This window comes from Trichomycterus rosablanca, chromosome 6 (genome assembly GCF_030014385.1).
Source record: "Trichomycterus rosablanca isolate fTriRos1 chromosome 6, fTriRos1.hap1, whole genome shotgun sequence".
Lineage (NCBI taxonomy): Eukaryota > Metazoa > Chordata > Actinopteri > Siluriformes > Trichomycteridae > Trichomycterus > Trichomycterus rosablanca.
In genome coordinates, this window is record NC_085993.1 from 35,460,265 (window position 1) to 35,485,850 (window position 25,586).

The 25,586-nt window shown below is 38.7% G+C and overlaps 1 protein-coding gene across 1 annotated transcript in view; it reads right to left on the reverse strand.

The window, feature by feature from the left end:
• Positions 1-2,710: 2,710 nt before the first annotated feature.
• LOC134317089 (methyl-CpG-binding domain protein 5-like) overlaps positions 2,711-25,586 on the reverse strand; it is a 29,557-nt gene continuing 6,681 nt past the window's right edge. Inside the window, exons 5-9 of the mRNA XM_062997781.1 lie at positions 12,777-12,991; positions 11,467-12,615; positions 9,577-9,650; positions 6,353-6,428; positions 2,711-4,683 (exon numbers count right to left, since the gene is read on the reverse strand). Coding sequence (XP_062853851.1) covers positions 4,606-4,683; positions 6,353-6,428; positions 9,577-9,650; positions 11,467-12,615; positions 12,777-12,991 — 1,592 coding nt within the window. The 3' untranslated portion in view covers positions 2,711-4,605. The remainder of the gene's footprint in view (positions 4,684-6,352; positions 6,429-9,576; positions 9,651-11,466; positions 12,616-12,776; positions 12,992-25,586) is intronic.

The following is a 25,586-nucleotide window of genomic DNA, read 5'->3' on the forward strand; positions in this document are numbered from 1 at the left end:
TCAGCAGGTACCTTCTTGACGGATACCTTTAGACTGTGAGGCCAAATAATAAAAAGTGCTATAAATGAATAACAAATAATAGCTTTAAAAAATAGGTGTGTCCCAAACTGCATGAAGAATTGATTGCAGCCATTATAAACATAAAAAAACTTGCATCAACAAGAATTTCAAGTATGAGTGATCAGTTTTTAATTGAAACATTGGTGCAACATTATTTCAATGTTACATCACAGTATGACCTGTAATGTTCACAATATTTACAAAACTGCTGTTCAGGACAACCCATAAAAATCTAAAAAACAAATAAATCAAACAAACGAACAAACAAACAAACAGAAAGAGCAATAAGAAATGATGGACTTTGACAGACTATCCCTAACCTTGGCATAAAAGCTAGCTGTAACTAATAGCACTGTAAAGTATATATTGGTGAATATATACTTAGTTACATTTTGGTGGGGAAAACGCTTCAGTATAGACAACATTAATTGAGCTTACCAAAACAGATATAGAGCAAGCAAAGAGACCAAGAAAATAAAGAACATGAGTGAACATAAATTAGAACAACACTGACCATCTTAACACAAATTGGTTATGACCTAAAGACATTGTAGGTGATAAAATAAACTGGGTTTACTGAGCTCCATGCTATTGCACTGAGCAGAGTGGACTTCACCAGAACTGTGGGACATGTGCAGGACAGATTTCAGAATGAAGAAGCATAAATAAAGCATCTAAATGAGGTTAACTGAAGCAGCAAAGTAAATTCAGGGCCTTGACTTAAAATCCAGCTTGCTTGAAAAAAATATAGATGACACATGATGTCTGGTACTAAATATATATCGTTATATTGCACTAAGACTTTAGTAGTGAGCTTCCTAAAGAGACTAACAATAACGGAAGAATTAATGGCAAAATTAAGCTGATATCTGAACACAAAACACATACATTAATACGTTCCACTTGGCCTTTATTAATGTGAGTTAAATGTTGAACTGAACCATATACTATAAAATAAAGCTTATTTTAGATATATCATTTACATGGTTCAGCATGTCAATTGTCAACTGATCTACAGCCAGCCCAGTTATAAGGACTGTGTTAGCTATCATTAGTGTTTTACTATTTGTAGTTGTAGTGTTAGCTATTGAAAAAAAAATCTCAGGTCTGACATCACATTGTACAGAAACATTTATGCTCCTACAGTGCTGACAGAAGTTGAAGTAATCGTTTTATGGTTAAGATAAGTACTGAACTAACAGGTTAGTTACTTGAATAGCTGGGCGAGTAGGACATTTCACTTATATGTCTGATAAGTTACATTAAAATTGCATTATTTACAATTTATTATAATATAACAATTATAATATTTTGAAGATTTCATTGCAGCAGTGGTTTAGCTAGTATCTGTAGAATATTTACATCACTGGCAGCCAATCAAGCTGTCTACCAGCATAAGTAATTGTTATTGGTTAAGACCAGCGTCCAATCAAAAAACAGGGGTATGGGCTTATTAAGCGTTTAAATGGTACTCGAAATGAACGTGTTAACAATATGCTTGTTACTCAAGCTGTTTAAGCATCAGCGCACTGTTGCTAGGCAACTGAATATGGATGCAGAAAGATAGCTGTCTGGCAAGACAAGGTTGGTTTTGACTAAGCCCAGCAATGAGTTTAGCTACCAGCTACCTAGAAGGAGTCTTTAGTGTAATGTGTCTTGTCAATTTTGTCTTGTTTCTACTGAATTAAAGTTATGTATGACTAAAATGACACTGTAAACATTCTCCGCATTAACTGCTTACTGGGTGCTGCCAACCTGCGATGTATTACTAGTTACGAGAAACTAGTTATACGATTTACTATAACTAGTTACGAGGAAATTTCAAAAGAATAGATTGTTACTGTAGAATCATCTTGTAAACAAGGTTCCAATTAAACATTAATGATCCTTATAAATAAAGTCTGAGTTGATACTCAGCAATTAGCTGAATCATGGCTTTTGCTCTTTCTGACTGAACTGCCAACTCTTGTTTAGTTTTATTCAACAGTTCTTGAGAGACAAGATGCTGCACAAAACCTCACCTCCAATTAATTTAGGAATTTCAGCATGTTCTCACCATATCTGCATGAGTTGCCTGAAATCTCACCATAACACGTTAGGAGGACCAACTACTCTAAACTGTACCTAAATGTAAGTAAGTGAATGAGTGAGTGTGTGATGCACAGCAAGGTATTACGATGGGTTTCCACCTTGCTCCCAGGGTGGACCCAAACTAAACTCTGATGAAGATGAATGAATTAATATCATAAATAATAAGGAACATTTGTCAATGAATTTGTCAAAGTTTTATCATGTTATATAAGTGTGTGTGTTAACTATCGCCCAGCTATAGTCATCTAGTTTCCTTGTTTTCTAATAATCTCTTTAACTCTGACATTTACTAGTCAGCTATAATAATACAAAGATAAAGAAACTATATTGTGTATACAGTATCTATTAAATAATAACTTACAGCCCTGTAACAACAGGTCTTCTTAAACATAACACTTGCTGCAATGAATGAGAAAATTGTTACTGTTAGACAACATGAATCAACACTATACTGGGCAAAAATATAAGCATATGTTACAGGAATAATACTGAATATGAAGGCTGTATCTAAAGTGATACATATAGATATATGTTTTATACTTGTACACATGTAAGGCTTTACAGAGCATTGCTCAGGGTAGAATTATTGCCAAGTATTAAAAAGAAAAATAAATACAGAACACTGTACATAAATAATTTATACCAAAAAAGACCCCTAACTGCTTACTTCCATCCTGAATACAGCTGTTTTTGTTTTCTTTATTTGGTAGGGCTGAGTGGTATGACATCAGAATCCTGATTTATCATTTTATTTTTATCAAATGATTTATCTAGGTTAGGGTTGAGAGGTATGGGTTTATCGGAAACGCAGGACGCGAGGCGGGAATACCTTGGACGAGGCACCAGCCCCCCGCAGACACAGCCAATGGTGTGTGTAGATGCCCAGCCAGCCAATAGCACTGCTGAAATTCAAACCTGAATCTATCTCAGCGATGGTGGACTAACATTATAGAGCAGTTCTCCATCCTAGCGCTAGTATAACAATGTATCATGGGTTGATGTGTCAATTTCTTTTGACCTCTATGGTAGTCATTTTAAGACATTATAGATTCGGTGTTGAAATGTAGTGTTGTATGACGTCATTTTTTTTGTTTGTTAAATACTGTATTTGATTTTTTTAATGAAATGATTTCCTACGGTCTCTCCCAGATCCCAAAACTCAGCTCATTTAAAATTACTGGGGAGATGAACATACTTAAAAATGGGGGAAATCTACCTATTTTATTTAGCTAAGACACCCACTCTAATCATTGTGGGAGACAGCAATGCATTCTTCACTCATCTGAATCAAGAGAGCTGTTCTCCCAGGGACTTTCAGCAATATATAGCCTTAACAAAACTACACGTATCTGTTGCACAGTTTGGAAAACACCCTTATTTTATGTATGCTAGTTAAAGAATGTTATAGTTCCAAATGTAATTCTATTACTCCTCTATTACTATTATTCATATACTTTAACTACAGAATGGTGTATTAGCCTGTGGAAATGTTATATAATCATTTTTGTTCATCACAGCAGTATAAATGGTAGAGCAAAATCTCTACTGGTACACAGTCAAACCATCCAGCCCTAGCATATAGTAAAATACTGATCTTACAATTCACCTACAGTAAAATCATATCAAAAAGATAGAAATACACACTATCTCCACTGACTAATGTGGCCTGGATGAGAAACAAGCTATAGGTGGTCTGGTAGTGTTTAATGATGGAAGACGAGAACTACAGAAGCTTAAACGCTTCAGTCAGTCCCACAGTTTCCCTCTTAGTTGGTGAAGTCCACTCTACACACATTAACACAGATGTGAACGGCCATACTGATAATAAAATTCACTGGTTTGAGTGCATGGGTTCAGGTATGGGTTATGTCCATGCCTGCCAGTCACAGCTTCTCTCTCTCACTCTCACACAAAAACACACACACACGCGAACTAAAGCACATAAAAGCATCCGACCAACTCTAATTCATCCTATTCACACGTGGCCATATGGGCCGAGAACTGATAAGTTACCAGCACACTGGTAGACGTTTTCTGCTGTGATTTCTTTTTTTTTGTACAACTGAAGATAAAGTATGCATTGGGTCTGCTTGTACATGGCATTATCGTACAATATTTACATTTCTTCCCAAGATTTCACCATGAAATTTCTGTATTGTCTATATACACATTGAAAATGTATCAGAAATATTTGGACTGTCTATTCTCTTAAATGCAGTATTTTATCTTCTTTTTTTGATATTTTTCTTTGTATTCTAGAAAAAAATAGTTCTTCAGTGAGTCGTAGTCAAATCGCCACCATTTCTGATTGGCTTTATCCAGCACCTGTCAATCACTCGGTGAGGGCGGGGCCTCGGTGAGCCATCTGCTAGAGCATAGCACCAGGTCAGAGGGTAACAGAGAGCGAGCGAGAACATGAGTGAGAGTTTCATGAGAGTTTCCCCTCTCTCTTTGTTATCTGGAGATCTTCCTCCTTTTGGGTTTGGGCAGTTTCACCTGCCGGTCACGCTCTCGAGAGGACATTGGATGAACCTGCAAAATAAAGGGGGGAAAGCATGCAATTAGTAAAAGACAGAAGTGTTTTCAGCATAGTATCTGACTACTGCATCAGTAGTAAGTGTGAGTGGGTAATTACGAGGGTTCTTCAAAAAGTTTCCGCACTTTTTTTTTTTTTAACTCTATTTATCTATTATTTATATTTTTTATCTAACTATTTATTAAGAATTTCAAAAACAAATTACATCACTTTTGTAGTCACCTTCCGATGCATTTTTCCCAGCGTTGTACCAGCTTTTTAATGCTATCAGCAAAGATGCTATATTTTGTTTTTGGTTAAGTGTGTATCCACTGATGCACCACTGTGTTCACATCATCATCACATGAAAATATTCTTTCTCTTAAAGCTTTTTTGAGTGTCCAAAAAAAGTGGAAATCCGATGGTGCTAAAACTGGACTATAAGCTCTCTCTCTTAAAGATCCCTCGTATAATAATTTTAACCCATTTCTCGTAACTGACCCCCCTCAGCCTCCTAAATCCTCTTTACTTACATAAACATTTATGGAAAATATATTTAAGTTGAAAAAATACATTTTATAAAGCTGGCTTGAAATTCCCCTCTTACTCAAGTTTAGAAGTTTCTCCACAGGGGGGAACTATTGAGACACTCAGATAGTTTTTGTGTGGGTTAGGATCAGTGACGTTGATCCTTCCAGAGCTGGGCTATAAGTAGATCTATACAGTGTTACAATAGAACAGTGTATACAGGGAGAGCTTTGGCTTTACCTTTTTTTACTATGGTATTAATAAACTAGTAAAGCACCATTGTAAACTGTCAGTATTTATTTATTAGGATTTAACGTCATGTTTTACACACTTTGGTTACATTCATGACAGAAATGATAGTTACTGGTTACACAAGATTCATCAGTTCACAAGTTTAATGTCAGTCAAGGACAATTTTGTATCTCCAATTCTACTTAGTTGCATGTCTTTGGACTGTGGGAGGAAACCGGCGCTCCCGGAGTAAACCCACACAGACACGGGGAGAACATGCAAACTCCACACAGAAAGGACCCAGACCGCCCCACCTGGGGATCAAACCCAGGAACTTCTTGTTGTGAGGCGACAGTGCTACCCGTAAATTGTCAGTAAGCATTGCTTCTTGTGTCAGACAAACTGGAAAGAAACTGATTTATATCATTTCTATGTGACAAGGAAAGGAAGTAAAGCAAAGAGATGTAGTAAACAAATTTTATAAGCTAAATTAAAACCCAGGAGCTTACAATTAACAGTTACCATTTAGTCTAAAAACTCTGGTTAAAAGCAATATGGTCAGCACATCAAGTGCAAGTGATTACATTATTTTTTTACATTTTGTTTTGCTTTTAATTATATAGAGAATAGTTTAGGCAGCCCTGTAACATGCCTTTTGTCACACTGCTTTTGTGCAAAATGAAAAAGGAGTTACACGAGTTTACTCAATCCAAAATATATTGTTATTCACTAATATAGCTACTACAGATTTCTATATTTCTAAGGAACATTACTATTACTTGAGTACGATATTGGCTGCTACACCAACCTCCTCTGAAAGTGGACCAAAAACATGCAAAAAGCCACACAAATACACACACACTTAATACAATTAGTATTAGATTACATCATCTACTAAACTGTTGGCAGAATGCATAGGTTACTCACAGTGCCTGAAATCTTGTCCAGCTCACTCATGGCTTCCTGGATAGCAGCTTCTAAATGATTATTCAACTTCCCAGCTCTGAACAATGACAGAGAAATACAGAAACTCAACAACTGCAAAAAAATTGAACCTCCAGCTGAGGCCAAACCTGCTGAAACAAGACTGATCTCATGCTGAGTGGTGGGCTGCAGTTCCTCTCTCCACCAGCAGAGGCTCACTGCACTGCAAAAATGTACTGCAAAACATTAAACTCCCAACCAATCCTTTCAAAAGTGTGGCATGTTTGCTAGTTCAAGCAGGCAAACTTCCCTCCAAGTGTATTTTTTATTAATTGTAACATTTCTATGGCCAGTGTTGGGCAGTAGTGTTGCTTCCTGTAGCAACAAGGTGGTGGGGGCACGACTAAACTCCTTGATCAAGTTCATTTAACAAGCCATAGATTTACAGTTTGTTTGTTTACATTATCGTTGTGCAAAAAATAATTAAGGAATAAATAAATATTTTGATGGAATTATCAGTTCTCTGTTAAATCTGATAACATATGGAATATTACTAAAAACAATAGTTAAAAAAGTACCACCACACCTATTATTTGGATGGAGGACCATTTTCATTTAAGCAGCAACAGTGTGTGGTGGTGCTGGTACAAATGTAGCAGCATCACTGTGATTTGTTTAAATATTATCTACATACACATGAAGCATAACCGTGATGGCTTAGTTGGAACCATGGACCTCTAGGTGACCAACAAGACACTTTATGTTTATGTACAACAGTTTATGTCCCAACCTTTTTTGCACCACAGACCGGTTTTACATAAGATATAATTTCACGGACCAACGGGGGCGGGAGGATTTAATAATATTGCTCATAAACGATGTAAAATTAGCTTTTTTCGCTGCAACGAGACGCTGCTCCCATCTAGGGGTGACAATAAGACTAAATAACACCTGAAATAGAAGATATCTAATTATTCATTCTTTCTGTGAGGCCCGGTAATAAATAGCCCACGCGGACAAGTGGTTGGGTACATTTTTTGTTTTTTCTTTTACCCTTCATTAGTGTCACTTTCCAACCACAGGTCATTTTGGCTGGGTGCATTTGGGTGAAAGACTACCATCAAACCAGCAATAACATTAAGATGTTACATTTATTTATTTTTTAAATGATTATTTTTTGTCATGTTTTACACACTTTGATTACATTCATGACAGAACAGGTTACTGGTTACACAAGATTCATCAGTTTAGGTTTTTAAAGTCAAACACAGTCAGAGAATTTTTGTATCTCCAATTCACCTCACTTGCATATCTTTGGACTGTGAATGAAACGGGAGCTCCTGAAGGAAAGCCACGCAGACACGGGGAGAACATGCAAACTCCACAGAGAAAGGACCCGGACCGCTCAACCTGGGAATCAAACCCAGGACCTTCTTGCTTTGAGGCAACAGTTCTACCCACCGAGCCAGTGTGCTGCCCCTTAAGATGTAAAAATAATCTCAGAAACACTGCTGCTACTGATACTGATGTAGCTTATTTATATTGTGGGTGTAGCTTATAAAATTGTTATTAGATACCTACAGTGGGGCCAAAAAGTATTTAGTCAGCCACTGATTGTGCAAGTTCTCCTACTTAGAAAGATGAGAGAGGTCTGTAATTTTCATCATAGGTACACTTCAACTATGAGAGACAAAATGAGAAAAAAAAATCCAGGAAATCACATTGTAGGATTTTTAAAGAATTTATTTGTAAATTATGGTGGAAAATAAGTATTTGGTCAATAACAAAAGTTCAACTCAATACTTTGTAACATAACCTTTGTTGGCAATGACAGAGGTGAAACGTTTCCTGTAAGTCTTCACCAGGTTTGCACACACTGTAGCTGCTATTTTGGCCCATTCCTCCATGCAGATCTCCTCTAGAGCAGTGATGTTTTGGTGCTGTCGCTGGGCAACACGGACTCCACAAATTTTCTATGGGGTTGAGGTCTGGAGACTGGCTAGGCCACTCCAGGACCTTGAAATGCTTTTTACGGAGCCACTCCTTCGTTGCCCGAGCGGTGTGTTTGGGATCATTGTCATGCTGGAAGACCCAGCCACGTTCGATCTTCAATGCTCTCACTGATGGAAGGAGGTTTTGGCTTAAAATCTCACGATACATGGCCCCGTTCATTCTTCCCTTAACACGGATCAGTCGTCCTGTCCCCTTTGCAGAAAAACAGCCCCAAAGCATGATGTTTCCACCCCCATGCTTCACAGTAGGTATGGTGTTCTTGGGTTCTTCTTCTTCCTCCAAACACGACGAGTTGAGTTTTTACCAAAAAGTTCCATTTTGGTTTCATCTGACCACATGATATTCTCCCAATCCTCTTCTGGATCATCCATATGCTCTCTGGCAAACATCAGACGGGCCTGGACATGTACTGGCTTAAGCAGGGGGACACGCCTGGCACTGCAGGATTTGAGTCCCTCTCGGTGTAGTGTGTTACTGATGGTAGCCTTTATTACTTTGGTCCCAGCTAGTTCTGGGATTTTTGCTCACCGTTCTCATGATCATTTTGACCCCACGGGATGAGATCTTGACCCCAAGAAAGATTATCAATGGTCTTGTATGTCTTCCATTTTCTTACAGTTGCTCCCACAGTTAATTTATTCACACCAACCTGCTTGCCTATTGTAGATTCACTCTTCCCAGCCTGGTGCAGGTCTACAATTTTCTTCCTGGTGTCCTTCGACAGCTCTTTGGTCTTGGCCATGGTTGAGTTTGGAGTCTGACTGTTTGAGGCTGTGGACAGGTGTCTTTTATACAGATAACGAGGTCAAACAGGTGCCATTAATACAGGTAACGAGTGGAGGACAGAAGAGCTTCTTAAAGAAGAAGTTACAGGTCTGTGAGAGCCAGAAATCTTGCTTGTTTGTTATTGACCAAATACTTATTTTCCACCATAATTTACGAATAAATTCTTTAAAAATCCTACAATGTGATTTCCTGCATTTTTTTTTCTCATTTTGTCTCTCATAGTAGAAGTGTACCTATGATGAAAATTACAGACCTCTCTCATCTTTCTAAGTAGGAGAACTTGCACAATCAGTGGCTGACTAAATACTTTTTGACCCCACTGTAATAAACTGAGATAAACTATATTTGAATGTACTTTTTATGTTGTTACTTATAAAGTTAGACAAATGGGAAAAAAACAGTATGCACAGCACATAGATTTGACTTACTTTCTATTCCTCTTGGCAGCTCTTTCCAGTGCCTCAAGATCCTGGGTTAGTGTTTTCAGCTTCTCAGGCTCCACCTGCATAAGAACATTATTCTCAGTTTCTCCCAGAGTTGAAAAAAGTCTCAATATTGCATACTACAAATTCAAAAGCATCAAGGGGCTAACACAAGCATTGCACACAAACTATAATGTTTCCAAAAATTAATGCCCAGATCCTCTTCCATGTACTTTTGTTTACAGTTAGCACACATTTCAATTAGGCTTTGAGTGTCCAACACTGGCAGCTTTGTAATTATGAGGGTTTTAGTCTCATGAATAAACATCAACAAATGTCCTTAATATGATACCAGCATAAACAGAATATTGTACATCACCAGTGTTAACAAATGTTAATGCTATGCTATACCACAAGTGTAAACTAAGCATTGCGGGTAACAATGCTGTAAAGGATTGGAAATGAATCAGGGTTAATGTTACTAATAGCAATCCATAAAAATATGCCTGAATCATACATTTCTATTTTCAAATGCAATGTGGTTCAGCTTAATGTATGCATTAAAAAAAAACAGTATCTAATCTACTCTCTAACCTTTGTCAAATGACTGTGACCCATACTAACATATAAATCAAACATTATTAATAAAGGGATGCATATTTCTTGAATACACGAGAGGTAACGGAGTACTAAAGCATTCCATCAAATATATCGTACAGAACTATTACGCATTGTTTAAAAACTACATTCAGAATGCTCAACTGGTTCTACTTGTGTTAATGTTTATTTTTTGTTATTCATCAATGCCACGTTATCAATAAAGCGTTCTCAACCCCAAGAGTCCCTCCAACCATCCCACCCAGCAGCCAATCGTGTCTGTGTGTAGGCGCCCGGCCGACTGGTAGCATAAAGATTTGTTGATACAAACCTTAGAGATGTTTAAATTTTTAACGGGTCGCTCTAAGCTTGAGGGTTATCGGTTATCCGCTGGTAATATCAAGGTACCAGATACTGTAGAACTCAGATGACTTGTGGAGTCAGGTCAGAGCTAATCTGAGTGCCTATTAGGTGGGTGGTCCTAATGTTTTGGCTCATCTGTCATGTCAGCATACATTTTGCCATTACCTTGTAGTTTAACTATTTGAAAATACGTAAAAATATAGTCTGATTGTACACAAGTCAGTAAAATAAAATGTCATGTATTGTCTTAAAAAACATTTCTGGAATAATGTTTTAAGAATAAATAAACCAAAAGTTGATCTTTTAACTAATGCTTGAAAACAAAGTGGCACCGACCACCAACACCACAACTTAAAACATGATGAAATGGTTTTGCTGTATTGCTGACTCAGCCAATACATTCAAATTTGCATCAAAACATTTTACAGGGGAATCGGTGGGAGACTTACTACTCTTAGTCACTTAATGCTTAATAGACGTCTGAAGACAGAAAGCCAAAACACATGAGTAAATTAACATCACTTTAATGGTCAAGATTCCAGACCTCTAACTGAAATGTAGTGGGCTTATGGCATAAATTTAGGTGACTTGTTTATGCAGAAAACTGCCAGTTTTACCAGATATTACAAAGCTACAAAGCTTCCCATTATTTTCAGATGAAAAGTGTATGTATATTCCATGTATATAATGTAAAATTAAAATAAATTGTGCTTAGGTATAATGTGGATTTATTATGACTTGGCTGTAGATCAGACATTTAATAAATAGTTAACCCAGCAGTCCAGATAATTTCAAGGGTTACAAATGTTTTTTGAACCGTTCAAAGCTAAAGTCATACGGTTTGTTACAACACAGTAACCACTGCTGCAGCTAGCAGGATAATGAAAGCAAATTGTATACTGTCAGTGCCAGCCGTTTCATTAAGCATCAACTCACCTTGGACTGGTCAGACAAAAGCATACTGGGATTGTGGCCATGCTCCTCCCCCATCAGTTTGTTGTGCCAGGAAGAGAAGCCCTTGATAGGCCAGACAAGTTCACCTACGTTATAGCCCCTGGGTCGGTAGTGCAGAAGCTCGGCGGAGGGCGAGTCAGGGTGGCGCAATTCCTCCTCGCTGCTCAGGCTCTTGGTGTCTGAGGGGCTTGGTGCACAGTGCCCATTAAAGTGCCCATTGAAATGGGCGTAGTCCTTTAGCAGTGGCCCCTCTAAACTGGTGGAGGAGCTAGGTGACTGATCATCCCCCGTCAGTGGCTCGTTATAGCTGCCACGTGGGCACAGAGGAGGACCGCCGTTGATGTGAGCACACCGCTCGACCGTCTGCTCAAGCCGCTCTTTGAAGTTGACGTGAAGTGGAAGCTGGTTGTACCGAAAATTTCCTGGATTTCCATCATTGGCTGGCTCAGATGGTTCATGACACTGCGGGTTTGTTTCTGTGCCACTTTGCACTCTCTCGCCACCTTCACTGCATGGACTGCTCTGCACCTGTGCTGAACATTCTAGAAACTCCTCCCCTCTCCAGTGGGCTTGATTTTGCTCCTCCCACTGTTGCCTGGGCGAGCGGAAGTAGTCGTGCGTGTCCGTGTTGTCAGGTGTGCTCTTGCCCTGCTCTGAACTTCTGCGGGCACGATTTGTTCGAGGTGGTGCCACTGTAGGTGGTGTTGGCCTGGTGCAGGATTGTGCCATCACGTCCGACGTCTCGTGTCCTCGCGGCCCGTGAACGACAGCATTAACAGAGTGTGGCATTCCATGAGGCTCGCCGATGGAGGCGGTAAAAGCTGTCATGGCTCTGAGGGCAGGCACAGGGCTGGCTTGTGTACCACTGCTGCCTGCTGTTGATGTGGTTATGCCCAACTGCATGCCTTTACTGGTTGGTGACCGGTACATGGCATCAACTGCTTCTGTGCCGGCACTAGGCAAGTGTTCTGACCCGTGACCTCCACCACCTGTTGACAATGCTACCTTATTTTTACCCTGGAGCTCTTGCTGACCTTCCCGATACATTCCAGGCTCTGCAGGAAGTGATGCCACACCAGACTGTGAACTTATCTGCGTATGAGAGGCTGGGTTGCTGTTGGGTATACATCCCTAGAACAAAAATGTCCAAGGTTAAGTCAGTGTATGATGATTTAAACATGCAGTCCGCATTACACAAAAATAAAGAGAGGGGCTGTTTTTCCTCCAGTAGCCTAATATGTATGGTAAAGCTGATGCTAAATTAGGTGACCTACCAGAATTAACAAGCTCACCTGGTACAAACAGGACATGTTATTGGAGTTTGGGGCATTATTATCAGGAAACTGTGTTTCTGAATAGGGGTGCCCCTGAGCCTGGTATGGCGAGACCCTCTGCATGCCCTGGAGTGCTGGATGCAGCTGATGCTGCTGGTACATGTGTACTGTGCCACTCATAATGCTGCCAGACTGAGGATTACTTATGCTGCAGTTCAGTAAAGACACATTACCTGTGAAAAAAGATAAAGAGAAAAACTCAGTAAATCAGTGATTCTGAAATCCTCCCGACTGTTAACACATTAATGATGCAACAAAAAAAGGCTATACAAGCTTTGTCTCAAAATCAGTTGTCCTATATATACTGTACATTTTTGCCCTTTTTTCTCCCAATTCAGCATAGTCAATCAGCTGCTGGGAACCCCGAAGGCGTCCAAGGAGGGTGTGCGCAGTCCACCAATCCCTTTTTATTCTCCCATATTTCAGTGGATTTGCGCTTGAGGTCGGCTTCACACACAGACAGCCACGGGACGATCTCTGCGCTCCTCCACTTTCTGTACTGACGCCCTGGGCAACCAAGGTCCTTACACAGCACTGATAACCTCACTCCTTAGTCTGGTCTTTCCCACACAGCAGACTGGAAGCCAATTGTGCCTGCTAGAGGGCACCCATCTGACCGGCACCCTTCCTATATAGTTTTTATATTTATACTCGCATGCAATACATTCATAACACTGCACAAGGCACTCGAGTAGGTTAGTGTCATAGTGTCAAATGTAGGGTACATATCACACATACATTGTCTTGCTATTTAAAGGGGATAGGAACTATTTTGGACACAGGGGAAAAGAGATGCTAGTAAAATGCTGTGATTCGTTTACAGTGTGTAACTCTCTTACTGAGTTAAAGTAAGACATTCACACTTAGACCCAATTGTAACAATCAGCTACATTTTTGTGAATTAATATCAGAATGTTTCTGTTGCTGCTGAACGTAACTCTGTTCAGTTTAAAACACAAGGGTCACCAACATCAAGCTGGATGTATTTTATAGTTTAATACATTAGGACATATTAACACTAATCAAAGCCATTCCTTTAGTCTTGGGTTTTCTGTCTGGCAAAAGGTTAATACTGTACAGCAGGGTAATTTTAGGTATAGGCTTGGATATTATGATAAGGATACTCCAACCCTAAGACCACTTAACAAAGGATTAAATAATAATATTAGGGTTGGTTTGGGATTAAGTCCTAGAGTTTATAAAGGCCTAGACTCAAGTTTTGTCTGGGTATCAGCATTGCCATTGTGGATTGTGTTGACCATAAAAGGCATTACTGTACAGTGCCATAAATAAGTATTTGCCTTCTACAGACAAAAGGTCTTTTGTCTTTTGTCACAACTAATTACTTCAGGAGAGAACATGCAAACCACAAAAAAAGGACCCATAACGCTCCACCTGGGAATTGAACCCAGAACCCTCTTGCTTTGAGGTGACAGTGCTAACCACTGAGCCACCGTGGGCCCAATTTTTTAAATAAAAAAACAAGGGTTGTGTTATGCTCATATCACCCATGTAAAAAGTAATTGATAAAACTAATAACTGGCTGTGCAGCCTTTAGCAGAAACAACTGCAACCACCGGCTTTCAATCTGATGACCAGTGTTTCACGTCACAGTGGAGGAATTCACTGCCCTTTTAAGATCCTGCCAAAGACTATTAATGGTGCTGCTTGTTGAGACCTTTTAGCATACTTCACAATGCTGAAAAAGTTAGATTCAAATAATGTTTACATTTCATGGCTGGTAGTAATAAGGCCTAGTGTTGTCTAGTAAAATATCCCAATTTAATAATTAAATGTGGTTAATTAATTGATGTAACTAAGGTGGTATTTAATACAGGGTTAGTTGGTGTTAGATATCTTTTCACTATTAATAAATAAAAAAATACTAAGGGATCAAAGTTAAGACTGGGTCTTTAGGCTTGCCCATTAATTTTATTTATTATTTGCACTGGGGGAGGCACGGTGGCTAAGTGGGTAGCACTGTCGCCTCACAGCAAGAAGGTCCTGGGTTTCGTTCCCAGGTGGGGCGATCCGGGTCCTTTCTGTGTGGAGTTTGCATGTTCTCCGCATGTCCACGTGGGTTTCCTCCGAGTGCTCCGGTTTCCTCCCACAGTCCAAAGACATGCAAGTGAGGTGAATTGGAGACACTAAATTGTCCATGACTGTGTTTGATATAACCTTGTGAACTGATGAAACTTGTGTAATGAGTAACTACCATTCCTGTCATGAATGTAACCAAAGTGTAAAACATGACGTTAAAATCCCAATAAACAAACAAATATTATTTGCACTGACTGAAAGTTAGCCTTTGGTGTAAGAGTTGCCCTAAGCTGAAGGCTGGGCTTAAGTGGTGTTGCCTCTCGGTGTAAGGATTGTTCTAGGGCAGGGGTGCACAACTTCTTTTTACCAAGGGCCGATTTCACATAAACACCAAAACCAGAGGGCCACAAATTTCATTTTTACAGACCTGTCCACATGAATTTGTAATACAGTTAGGGCTGGGTGACGCTGAAAAAAAAAAAAAATTGCGATTTTTTATTTTTTTATTTTGTATAATGCAATTGAAAATTTTATTTTAAAAGACTGCAGAAGTGCAAAAATAGTAACAGCACCACCTATAATTATCCTTTCAAGGAACTCAAACTTTATAACAATAACAATATAATAATAATTAACAATAATTTAAACAAAATAGACATCTTAATTAGCTATATTCTTTATATAAAAAACTCACTTTAAATAATGTGCAGCATAAGAAAAGTGCAAAACCACAAATAGTTCTTTACAGGTTTTTTTAAAAGGAACACGAGCCTGTTTACTGTTTCCACCATATAAATGATTGTGATTGGGGGGTGGATGGAGGGGGCACATTCTGCTTCTAACAATATGGACTACAATTCCCATGCTCCCACGGACGCTCACGTGACTATCACATGTCCCGGGTCAGCCAATCCTGATCGTGCTCACTGTCTTCGGAGTTTTGATTCAGTTCAGCTGTGTTCAGTTCCATGCGCATCTTATTTAAACTCTTCTGTTTGTGTGTCTCGTTGTAAAGTTTTGCCGATCGTGTTTGCGGTCCTTATTTCTGAATCTAAACATTACCGTGTATGATCCTTGTTGTCTTCCGTTTGCTGCCTGTCTGTTTATCCTCTGGTTTTGTACACTGTTTTTGCCCTTTTGATATTAAACTTTCCCTGATTTATATTCCGTGAGCATCTGCTCAGTTTCTGCCTCGTGACATGTAGGTATTTTAATTAAAACAAAGTATGTAAACAATCGCGATTGTCACATTTCTAACATCGGGTGAAAACGTTCATTCGAATTAACCGAATTAATAGTGAAAATCGCCCAGCCCTAAATACAGTTACATAAAATCAGGTACTTACAAGAAATGTCTTTGTCAGTGGGAGATATTGCAGCGTCTTTCTGACACCAACTGATTAATGTGGTCGCAAGCACACCAGACATGAGAAAATACTTGTATGTCCATTCAGGGTTAAATTTCATATGCTTGAGATCCACTTTTCTTTTTTCACTCGTACTTGGTTTGGACAAACACATGGTACCACTGAAGTAACTTGTATTTACATAATTTACTTTTCAGTCGCAATTTCATGGAATTACCCGGTGAATTGAAAGTGACAGCATCATTTATTGAAAAATGCATCAGCACTTCATTTGGCGGGCCGGATCGAGAGTTGTGCCGGGCCGTGTCTGGTCCGCGGGCCGTATGTTGTGCACCCCTGTTCTAGGGTAAAGGCTGGGTTATCGGTTATCCCCAGGGTTAGCCTTTGGTGCTGTAATGTAATAAAAGATAGGACTGGGTGTTGGCCCAGGTTTGATTAATATAATTGACCTATGTTTGATTGTAGAACTGGGTTTCTGGGTTGGACTAGGTTTAAAGTTGATTAATGGGGCAGGGAAGATGCATTACAAGACGTGATGGCAGAAGGCTTTACAAAAACTTGCATCCTATGTTTATATGTACCATCTGTGGTGTCGGACTACAGTCCTCTTCACCACATAAAGGGCAAAGAAATATTGTCAAATCTCGATGAAGCAAACGTTGTTCCTAATAACTACACTAAGTATTTTTTTAAAAGTACGTTTGATTCAGACCTTAAGCCTAGTCAGACGAAAAAGTACTAAGAGTATTTATAAAATAAAATAAAAAATAAAAAATTACATACTATTGGGTGTATATTACAATTTTAAGTGCTGGTCATCCATAAAAACCCAATATGTCCGTATGTCACCATCTATCTGAATCTGACCCATAAAGGGCGCTCTAAGACCTACCCTCATGGCTCGTGTGACTGGCCTTCCACTTGCCAGATGGCCCAGAGTCTGCTGTGCTCTCTATGGCTTTATCCCAGCACGTCTTCCTTTCTCTACCTCTGTCTTGTTCTCCCAGGCTAACTGATGCTTGCTCATTCTGTCTCTTTATCTCTCTTTAAATGAAGAGGGGAAGGCTGCCAGATGGCATGGTGGGTGAGTATCTCTCTGAATCTCTCCATATATAGCCAACACCTGCCCTTCCTCAAAGAGATCAATGTTCACCCAAACAAACATTATTAATATATAAATAAAATAAGAAAAAATAGAGATTGGTTGTTGTTGCATTTGTTATGACACTTTTTAACTGTTGTTTTTGATATTGCTCGAGCACAACTGTAAGGCAACTACTATGAATGCTCTTGTGTAATGGCAAATATGCAAAGCTGCATAAGTTGATGTAGGGAGCACAAAACCAGAAACCTAAATAAAACCCATTTATCTAGAACTTGATTGTTTTTTATTTAACCTTTTAAATATACACTGATCAGCCATAACATTAAAACCACCTCCTTGTTTCTACATTCACTGTCCATTTTATCAGCTTCACTTACCATATAGAAGCACTTTGTAGTTCTACAATTAATGACTGTCGTCCATCTGTTTCTCTGCATGCTTTGTTAGCCCCCTTTCATGCTGTTCTTCAATGGTCAGGACTCTCCCAGGACCAATACAGAGTAGGTATTATTTGGGTGGTGAATCATTCTCAGCACTGCAGTGACACTGACATGGTGGTGGTGTATTAGTGTGTGTTGTGCTGGTATGAGTGGATGAGACACAGCAATGCTGATGGAGTTTTTAAACACCTCACTGTTACTGGTGGACTGAGAATAGTCCACCAACCCAAAATACCCAGCCAACAGCGTCCTATGACCACCGATGAAGGTCTAGAAGATGACCAACTCAAACAGCAGCAATGGATGAGCCAACTATGTAGGAGTGGCTAATAGAGTGGACAGTGAGTGGACATGGTATTTTAAAACTCTGAGTTTAGAGTCTGATCCACTCATACCAGCACAACATACACTAACACACCACCACCATGTTATTGTCACTGCAGTGCTGAGAATGATCCACCACCCAAATAAGACCTGCTCTGTGGTGATCCTGTGGGGGTCCTGATCATTGAAGAACAGGGTGAAAGCAGACTAAAAAAAGTATGTAGAGAAACAGATAGACTACAGTCAGTAATTGTAGAACTACAAAGTGCTTCTATATGGTACGTGGAGCTGATAAAATGGACAGTGAGTGTAGAAACAAGGAGGTGGTTTTAATGTTATGCCTAATCGGTGTAAAATAAAGTTTTGCAAAGTCATGTCCACAGTTTTTCAATGACTTTCTACAGATGCAAATCTGTTCTGTTCTTACTTAGTACAAAATTACACAAATACAGACTGACTTAACTGATTTAATAAAACAAGATGAGCTAATTGTGTGATCACAGTTTAAAAAACACAAACAAAAATAGGTCCTGTTTAAAGAATGCTAAATAAAGAAAGCAAATTTGATTAAAATGGCAAATTGTTGTCTTATCATGGTTTACTGGCTCCCTTAAACAAACTGTCAGCAGAAAAAAAGGTACCACAATTCATTGTTTGCATCAAGATGTTCAAGGCCATTTGTACTGTTCTAGCATTAATTCCTGAAGCATGAATTGCTGATGTTCTTAATACTTGATAAACACATGGCATGGTACACTTAAAATGAATAAACAGAACCTAGCTCTGTTTCATTTAGAGCCATTTCCAGCAGCAGTAAAACTCTGCAGACCAAAGCTTTGCTATCCATCCATAATAGCAAGTAGCAGCACAGAAAGACAGCATTTAGAAATATTGTCCACATGACTCAGCAGTCCCCACAACCCCTTGATAATGCTGGATGCAGACTCAGCGTTACGACTGCCGTTGTAATAGGCTTTGACGTCCAAAAGAGCAGGACTCCCTGAAAAGAAATGCTGTATTGTGTGATAAGCCTGAGCGAATAATTCTCACCCTGACATTAATGTAAAAAATGAAAAATCTCATTCATTTTGGTATGATATTTAACTGATTCTCAGTACATGAGTGATGGTGACTTTCTGCTCAGGGTTTTACAGTGTATCACAAAAGTGAGTACACCCCTCACATACACTGTACATACTCATGACTGGGTGTAGACTGCAGCCTGGTTACTTTTGCTCAATATATAAAGCCCACAGAATGCACTGATGGGCTGACATCAAAAAAGTCGCTTACCATATTTGATCAATCATTCAACAGTATTTGTACAAAATGTGCCTCAAAACATTCACAGCATGATGAACATAAATGGCACAAGGGTTTAGGGCAATAAACCTGGCCTTGTGCTGTTTTCATTATTTCATTCAGCCTGTACATGACTCAACTGCATGTGCAAAGTGGGAGAATCAAAGCTATCCTCCTTTACCATGTGGGCAGAGGACGTACGCCAGATTTCCGTCAAGTGGAAATTTAAGTATACACTGATCAGCCATAACATTAAAACCACCTCCTTGTTTCTACACTCGATGTCCATTTTATCAGCTCCACTTACCATATAGAAGCAATTTGGGAAAGGTCAGGTCAACATCATGACAAAGCACAACACGATAAAGGTAGGAGCAAGTTACCCTATTAAACATTGTTCTAAAATACCAAAAGAGCAAGAACAAAATCAGTTTGAACGTGATCAATCTGAAAAACTGACACCTAGCTTTCCTGTGTCAAAGCCAAATCGAAAATAAGATAAGACAGAGGAGCAGAAAATAATGAACTAAAATTAAATGACCCATTATTTTAATTGATCATAAATGGCAAACTAATTTTGCTTTCAGCTGATACAGGAATCTTTACCTGAGGTCAAATGTTTGGATCCATTTATTACCTTTAAAGCGCCATGCTTGCCTATTCATTTACATTTACATTTTCAGCATTTAGCAGACACTTTCATGCAAAGCGACTTACAGTACTGTGACAGTATATTGTCTAAGCAATTGAGGGTTAAGGGCCTTGCTCGAGGGCCCAACAGTGGCAACCTGAACCAGCGACCTTCTAAATACTAGTCCAGCACCTTAACCACTAGGCTATTCTTGCCACCAAACTGGGCAACTAATCACAAACTGTTCCATCACACTGGCTGAGGTATCATATTTAAAAATATTTGGTTTCCAGGACCTATCGATGAAAGTTTAATCATTGGCAAAAATTTTAGTGTATTAGCAAGCGCTACTGTAGAACTCAGCCATGAGCAAACTTTGTTCACAGTTGAAAATAGTGTTACTCAAATATAAGTGGCAAAAAAAGAGCTGGTACTTGAAAGGACAAAGGCAAGTGGATAATGGATGTTGTGGCCTGTTCAGATTGGATAAACAAAGGTACCTACTATAGGGATGTTTGTTTGTTTATTAGGATTCTAACGTCATGTTCCACACTTTGGTTACATTCATGACAGAAAGAGTAGTTACTCATTACACAGGATTAATCAGTTCTCTAGGTGATATCGTGCACAGTCGTGGACAATTTAGTGTCGCCGATTCACCTAACTTGCATGTTTTTGGACTGTGGGAGGAAACCGGAGGAAACCCACGCGGACACGGGGAGAACATGCAAACTCCACAGAGAAAGGACCTGGACCGCCCCACCTGGGGATCGAACCGAGGACCTTCTTGCTGTGAGGCAACAGTGCTACCCACTTAGCCACCGTGCCGCCCCCCTACTAAGGATGTAACGATTCACCACAAGACAGTTAATAACCGATTCAAAGGGCACTGGTGCTATACACCTCGCCTGGTTAACGTCACTGGCACTATACGTCTGGTTGCCAAATTCAGGGTTTTTCAGCCAAAGTGGGCTTAATTCAAAATTGTTTTGCAAAGTTTGTACCTACCTCAGCAATACAAGGGCCTTCATTATTAAGATAAATAAAAGATCATCACAAATACAGTATTTTATTTTTATTATTATTTTTTTTTAAGAGAAATAATAAAAGGAACCTTTGTCATAATTTGTCTTCAATTTCAGTTTTTAAAAAAATCGGGGGAAAATCATATTGTAAACCCAGTATCGTGAATCGCATCGCATTGTGGGTAGAGTGTATCATTACATCCCTATTACTCACAGATTTTCACCTACATGCAAACAAACTGTTGTTAGGATCTTGCAACCTTTATCTGACTTGGCACAAAAACATGCATGATGCAGCAACTTGGACAGAAGAAGCCAGTGTAGCTTTTGAGCTGCTTAAATCTGCAATTGCTAACTCACAAGGAATCACTAAACTCTTTGACTCACAAGGAATCACTAAACTGTCCTAGACTTGTGTTGGACTGAACCAGTGACTCTTCTCATTCAAAGGTCAGTTTAACTCACAAAGCTAACTGCATAATGTCAGCTATCTAGACAAAACCCTTTAAAGGAAAGTGTTTGGCCAGTACTGTGTAAGTGTAATCACAGTAATACATGCCAACACTATTTTTAGCTAATACTGTAACACTAAGTACACAATGACAACAGTTATTTAAATTGTCTGGCGTAGGCTAAAAGAAAAAATAATGATAAAACAACTATATCAAATTACATAATGTAACGTCTGAGCCAATGAAATGTTATACGTATATTTGACCAACATAAACCTAAATACTGTTGTTGATTACTGGACTGGTGCTGGCAGCAGTACAATGTAATGTGCATTGTGTATGTTGCTAACAGTAAAGTTTAAGGCAGCAATAAAGTGTGTAAATAGGAAGCCTAAAATAGTAGTGTACATTAGCAATAAGTAAAAATATGGTTTATACAAAAAAAGATAGCAAGCAGGTCGCTTGGTTTAAGGGCTCATCCACTATGGAGTGCACATATGATCTACTGATGCTGCTGGTTGCCGGGTAGGTTGCCATAGAAACCATGGCGGGATGATTGGTGGTGCTGTCTGTGGTTTGATTCAGACGACAACCCCTCCCCTTCCCACTACTGCACAACAGCGCACACAACAATGGACACACACTGTAGGGAGGAGGGTCATGATTTAAAGGGGCTTGGGTTATATGAGTGTGTGTGGGGAAGCCATGCAGTGAGTCAATAGTGTGTATGCGTACACGCTAAGAGACAGTGTTTCCTTCCCAGAAAAGAGACAAGAAGGTCGCTAGTCAGTGCTAAAAGATTTGGAATTATCTGTGCACTTAAAAAAGCTTACTCAGCCACTGCTTTGTGGAGTTTTACCACCAAAAATGTAGTTTACCCTTTTTAAACTGTGACTAAAAGCATACAAAAATCCAGTTTTTTTTCTTTCTTAGATGTACCTTCTAATGGATCTGACTTAAACCTCTCATTTTTGGTTAGCAGACAAAAGTTTAATCACAAGAGGAAGCTATTTGCATCAAGTGTAAAGGAAAGTTTACTTCCAACAAGACATCACATCCTTACTCAAGCTAATTCACCTAGTGGTATGTTTTCAAACCACAAGCCAAACTCGTTAAGCTCTAGGTCAAACCCCAAACCTGTTAGGCAGTAACGATTACTGCTAGCACCACCCTTTCAAACGAATCATTAATATAATTACTGTAAATGCATTTTAAAGTAATACCTTCAGTAAAGACTTTCTTCACACCTTTTGCCAAATCTTTAACCTCTTAACCATCCAGTAAAAATGTTGCACCCGCCCAAAGAAATCCCAGTACCCTATCACGAGAGGCAGTCTTTAAATAGCATTTACATTGCGTTATTGATCGGTATGACCTGCTTGTATGATAGCTGTCCCAATGTTGTCTTTTCATTTTATGCCATCTTCCATAACTGTACCTTTTCCTCTCTTTGTGATGACCCTACTTATGATGGCTCTTCTTCCCCTCAAAACAACAACAAAAACACTACTATACTGCAGTAGTTACATTCATTTAAATATCGTTTAGACAATCTGTATTGTCCATTATAAATGAAATCCTACTAAAGGTGCAACAATTAGGAATATCTGATGCCAATACTAATTTAATTCCAAAATCCTCACACTAAGGTAACCCCCTACACCCTTTTTTTGCCCAACTGTAATAACTGTGGCCTGGTAGTGGCAGGCTTCAAAGAAATACAATTTTAAAATGTAAAATGTGATTCAGAAAAGTGACCTCCATGCCCATTAACCTTGGTAAATGTTGACACATTTGTCAAAAAAATTTTTTTACTGTTGGACATTGTCATTTTACTTATTTAACATAATTTCTGATTAACAGCAGCAGATGACAATATTGTAACACAAGACAAAATGTTTTATCATCAAGGACAGAATTTTAGCTACAGTTATAAACTGTATGAGAATACTTTCTGAATTTCCAGAGAAAAACTGGAAAAAAGAGGACTTTAAAATTTGCTGCACAAGATCTGTGACTCTGGTAGCTATAAAGATGAAAGCGAAGCAGTCATGCAAACAAAATCTTTGCTGCAAGATGACTTTAATTTCATTTTAGTAACATAAAAAAATCTGCAATGCAAGTTCTGGAAGATTAAAATGGACAATGACAAGTTTTTGCTGGGCATCAAATCAAATGTGGCAGTGATATTTATTTAAATATAATAATTTTAGTGTATGTTTTATTCTGGCTACATAACACATACAAATGAGTGTGATTAAAGAATAGCAGTCATTACCAAAATGTATTATATTTACATTTTCAGCATTTAGCAGACGCTTTATCCAAAGCAACTTACAGTACTGTGAGAGTATACAGTCTGAGCAATTGAAGGTTAAGGGCCTTGCTCAAGGGTCCAACAGTGACAACCTGGCAGTGGTGAGGCTTGAACCAGTGACCTTTGGATTGCTAGCTCAGTGCCTTAACCAATAGGCTACAACTGCCCTATATTAGAAGTAAATAACTAAAAATCAGAATTTGCATCCCTGGTATAGCTAAACTAATGCAACAATAGTAAAATTATCCAAATAGAATCTCAAATATTCAACCCCCCAAAGAAAAGGATTTGTAAATGTAAACTTTTCTTTTACTCTAAATAGAGCTGAAGAAAATAAATTATGTTGTTTGTTTTTGTAGCAAATATTCAACCCCTGCATAATACTACTGATCTGAACATGAACCACTGTGAACTCGACCTCTTTTAATTTGCTTTAGCTGTGGTTTGCTATTAAAACATCACTCAAATATGTGTTCAAAACTGCCTGGCCGTGGGAGGAAGCCCAACATTTCATCCAAAGGTCTTAGTGATGTCATCAGGACAAAAAAGTAATTAACAACTTGACTGGACTTCATGACACACACCACTCTTGACCAAGAAACACAGGAAAGTCATCAAACCTCAATGAGCTGGAAGCTTTTGCACAAAAAAATACTTTACGGGAAAATCTCTCTCTTATTCAACGTTATCAAGGCAAAAGATTGTTCCACCAAGTACTGAACCACAATTGCTTGTATCTGAGTCATTCCTGGGATTGGGTGCCTTTTGGACCTTAAAACTTTTTGAAAATGAAACACTGTTTTAATTTGTTTTTCATGTTTTATTATAAAAAGGACATGTTATACTTTTCCAAACTAATATTGGTCAAGCTCAATTACACATGCACCTCATTTACACTGTGACGTCCACCCTGTTACGTATTAGGTTGTAACAGGGTGGACATTTTGACATAAAATTAGCCATTAGCTAGCAAATGAGCAAAACCATGCTAACATAAAAGTGAATTCAGACAAATTCAAATCGTATTGCTTTTTCTCATATATCCCATAACAGGGTGGACATGTTATGATTGACCATATAAGACTTTTAGGATAAAATGTGGAAAAAACAACATTAAAATGAGGAGTTAGCCACTCATCTTCCACAGTTGTTTTCCCTCTAAAAAGATCATGTGAACTCCAGGAAATGATGTCAGTATGTAAAACAGCTTTTCATTTTAAGAGACAGTAGTAAGAGATAACAGGCTGGACAGCAACTTGAGAGACGTGAAAAACTCTTATAATCAGCAACAAAATGAAACTCAAAGAAAAAAAATCCAAAAGGGACTTAAGCAAACCTTTTAAACAGTATTGAAAAACTGAGATATTTTCATGATTTAACCTCATATATCCATCACTAAATCAGAATGTACAGCACTGGGGACATGGGAAGACCTCTGGTATCTAAGAGGTAAAAACAGTATGTATACAGTAATTTTTTTTTGGGGGGGGGGGGGGGGGGGGTTAGTGTTAGTGTTAATTATTTCAGTAAGACGTTTAGAAATTGTACTGTTTAAACTCTTATTTAATAAATACAATGATCAGGGGACACAAAAGGCACCGAATTGTAGGAATGACCCATGTGTCAATAAATATAGCTTCTTTGTTAATTAAGACTTGTTTGTTGTATTTTTTCCATTCAATGTAATACACATGGCCGTAACACCTTCTAAGGTGTGGGGGGGTTAAACATTTTCAACTGTGACTGGACTTGCTGTGTCCTGGCC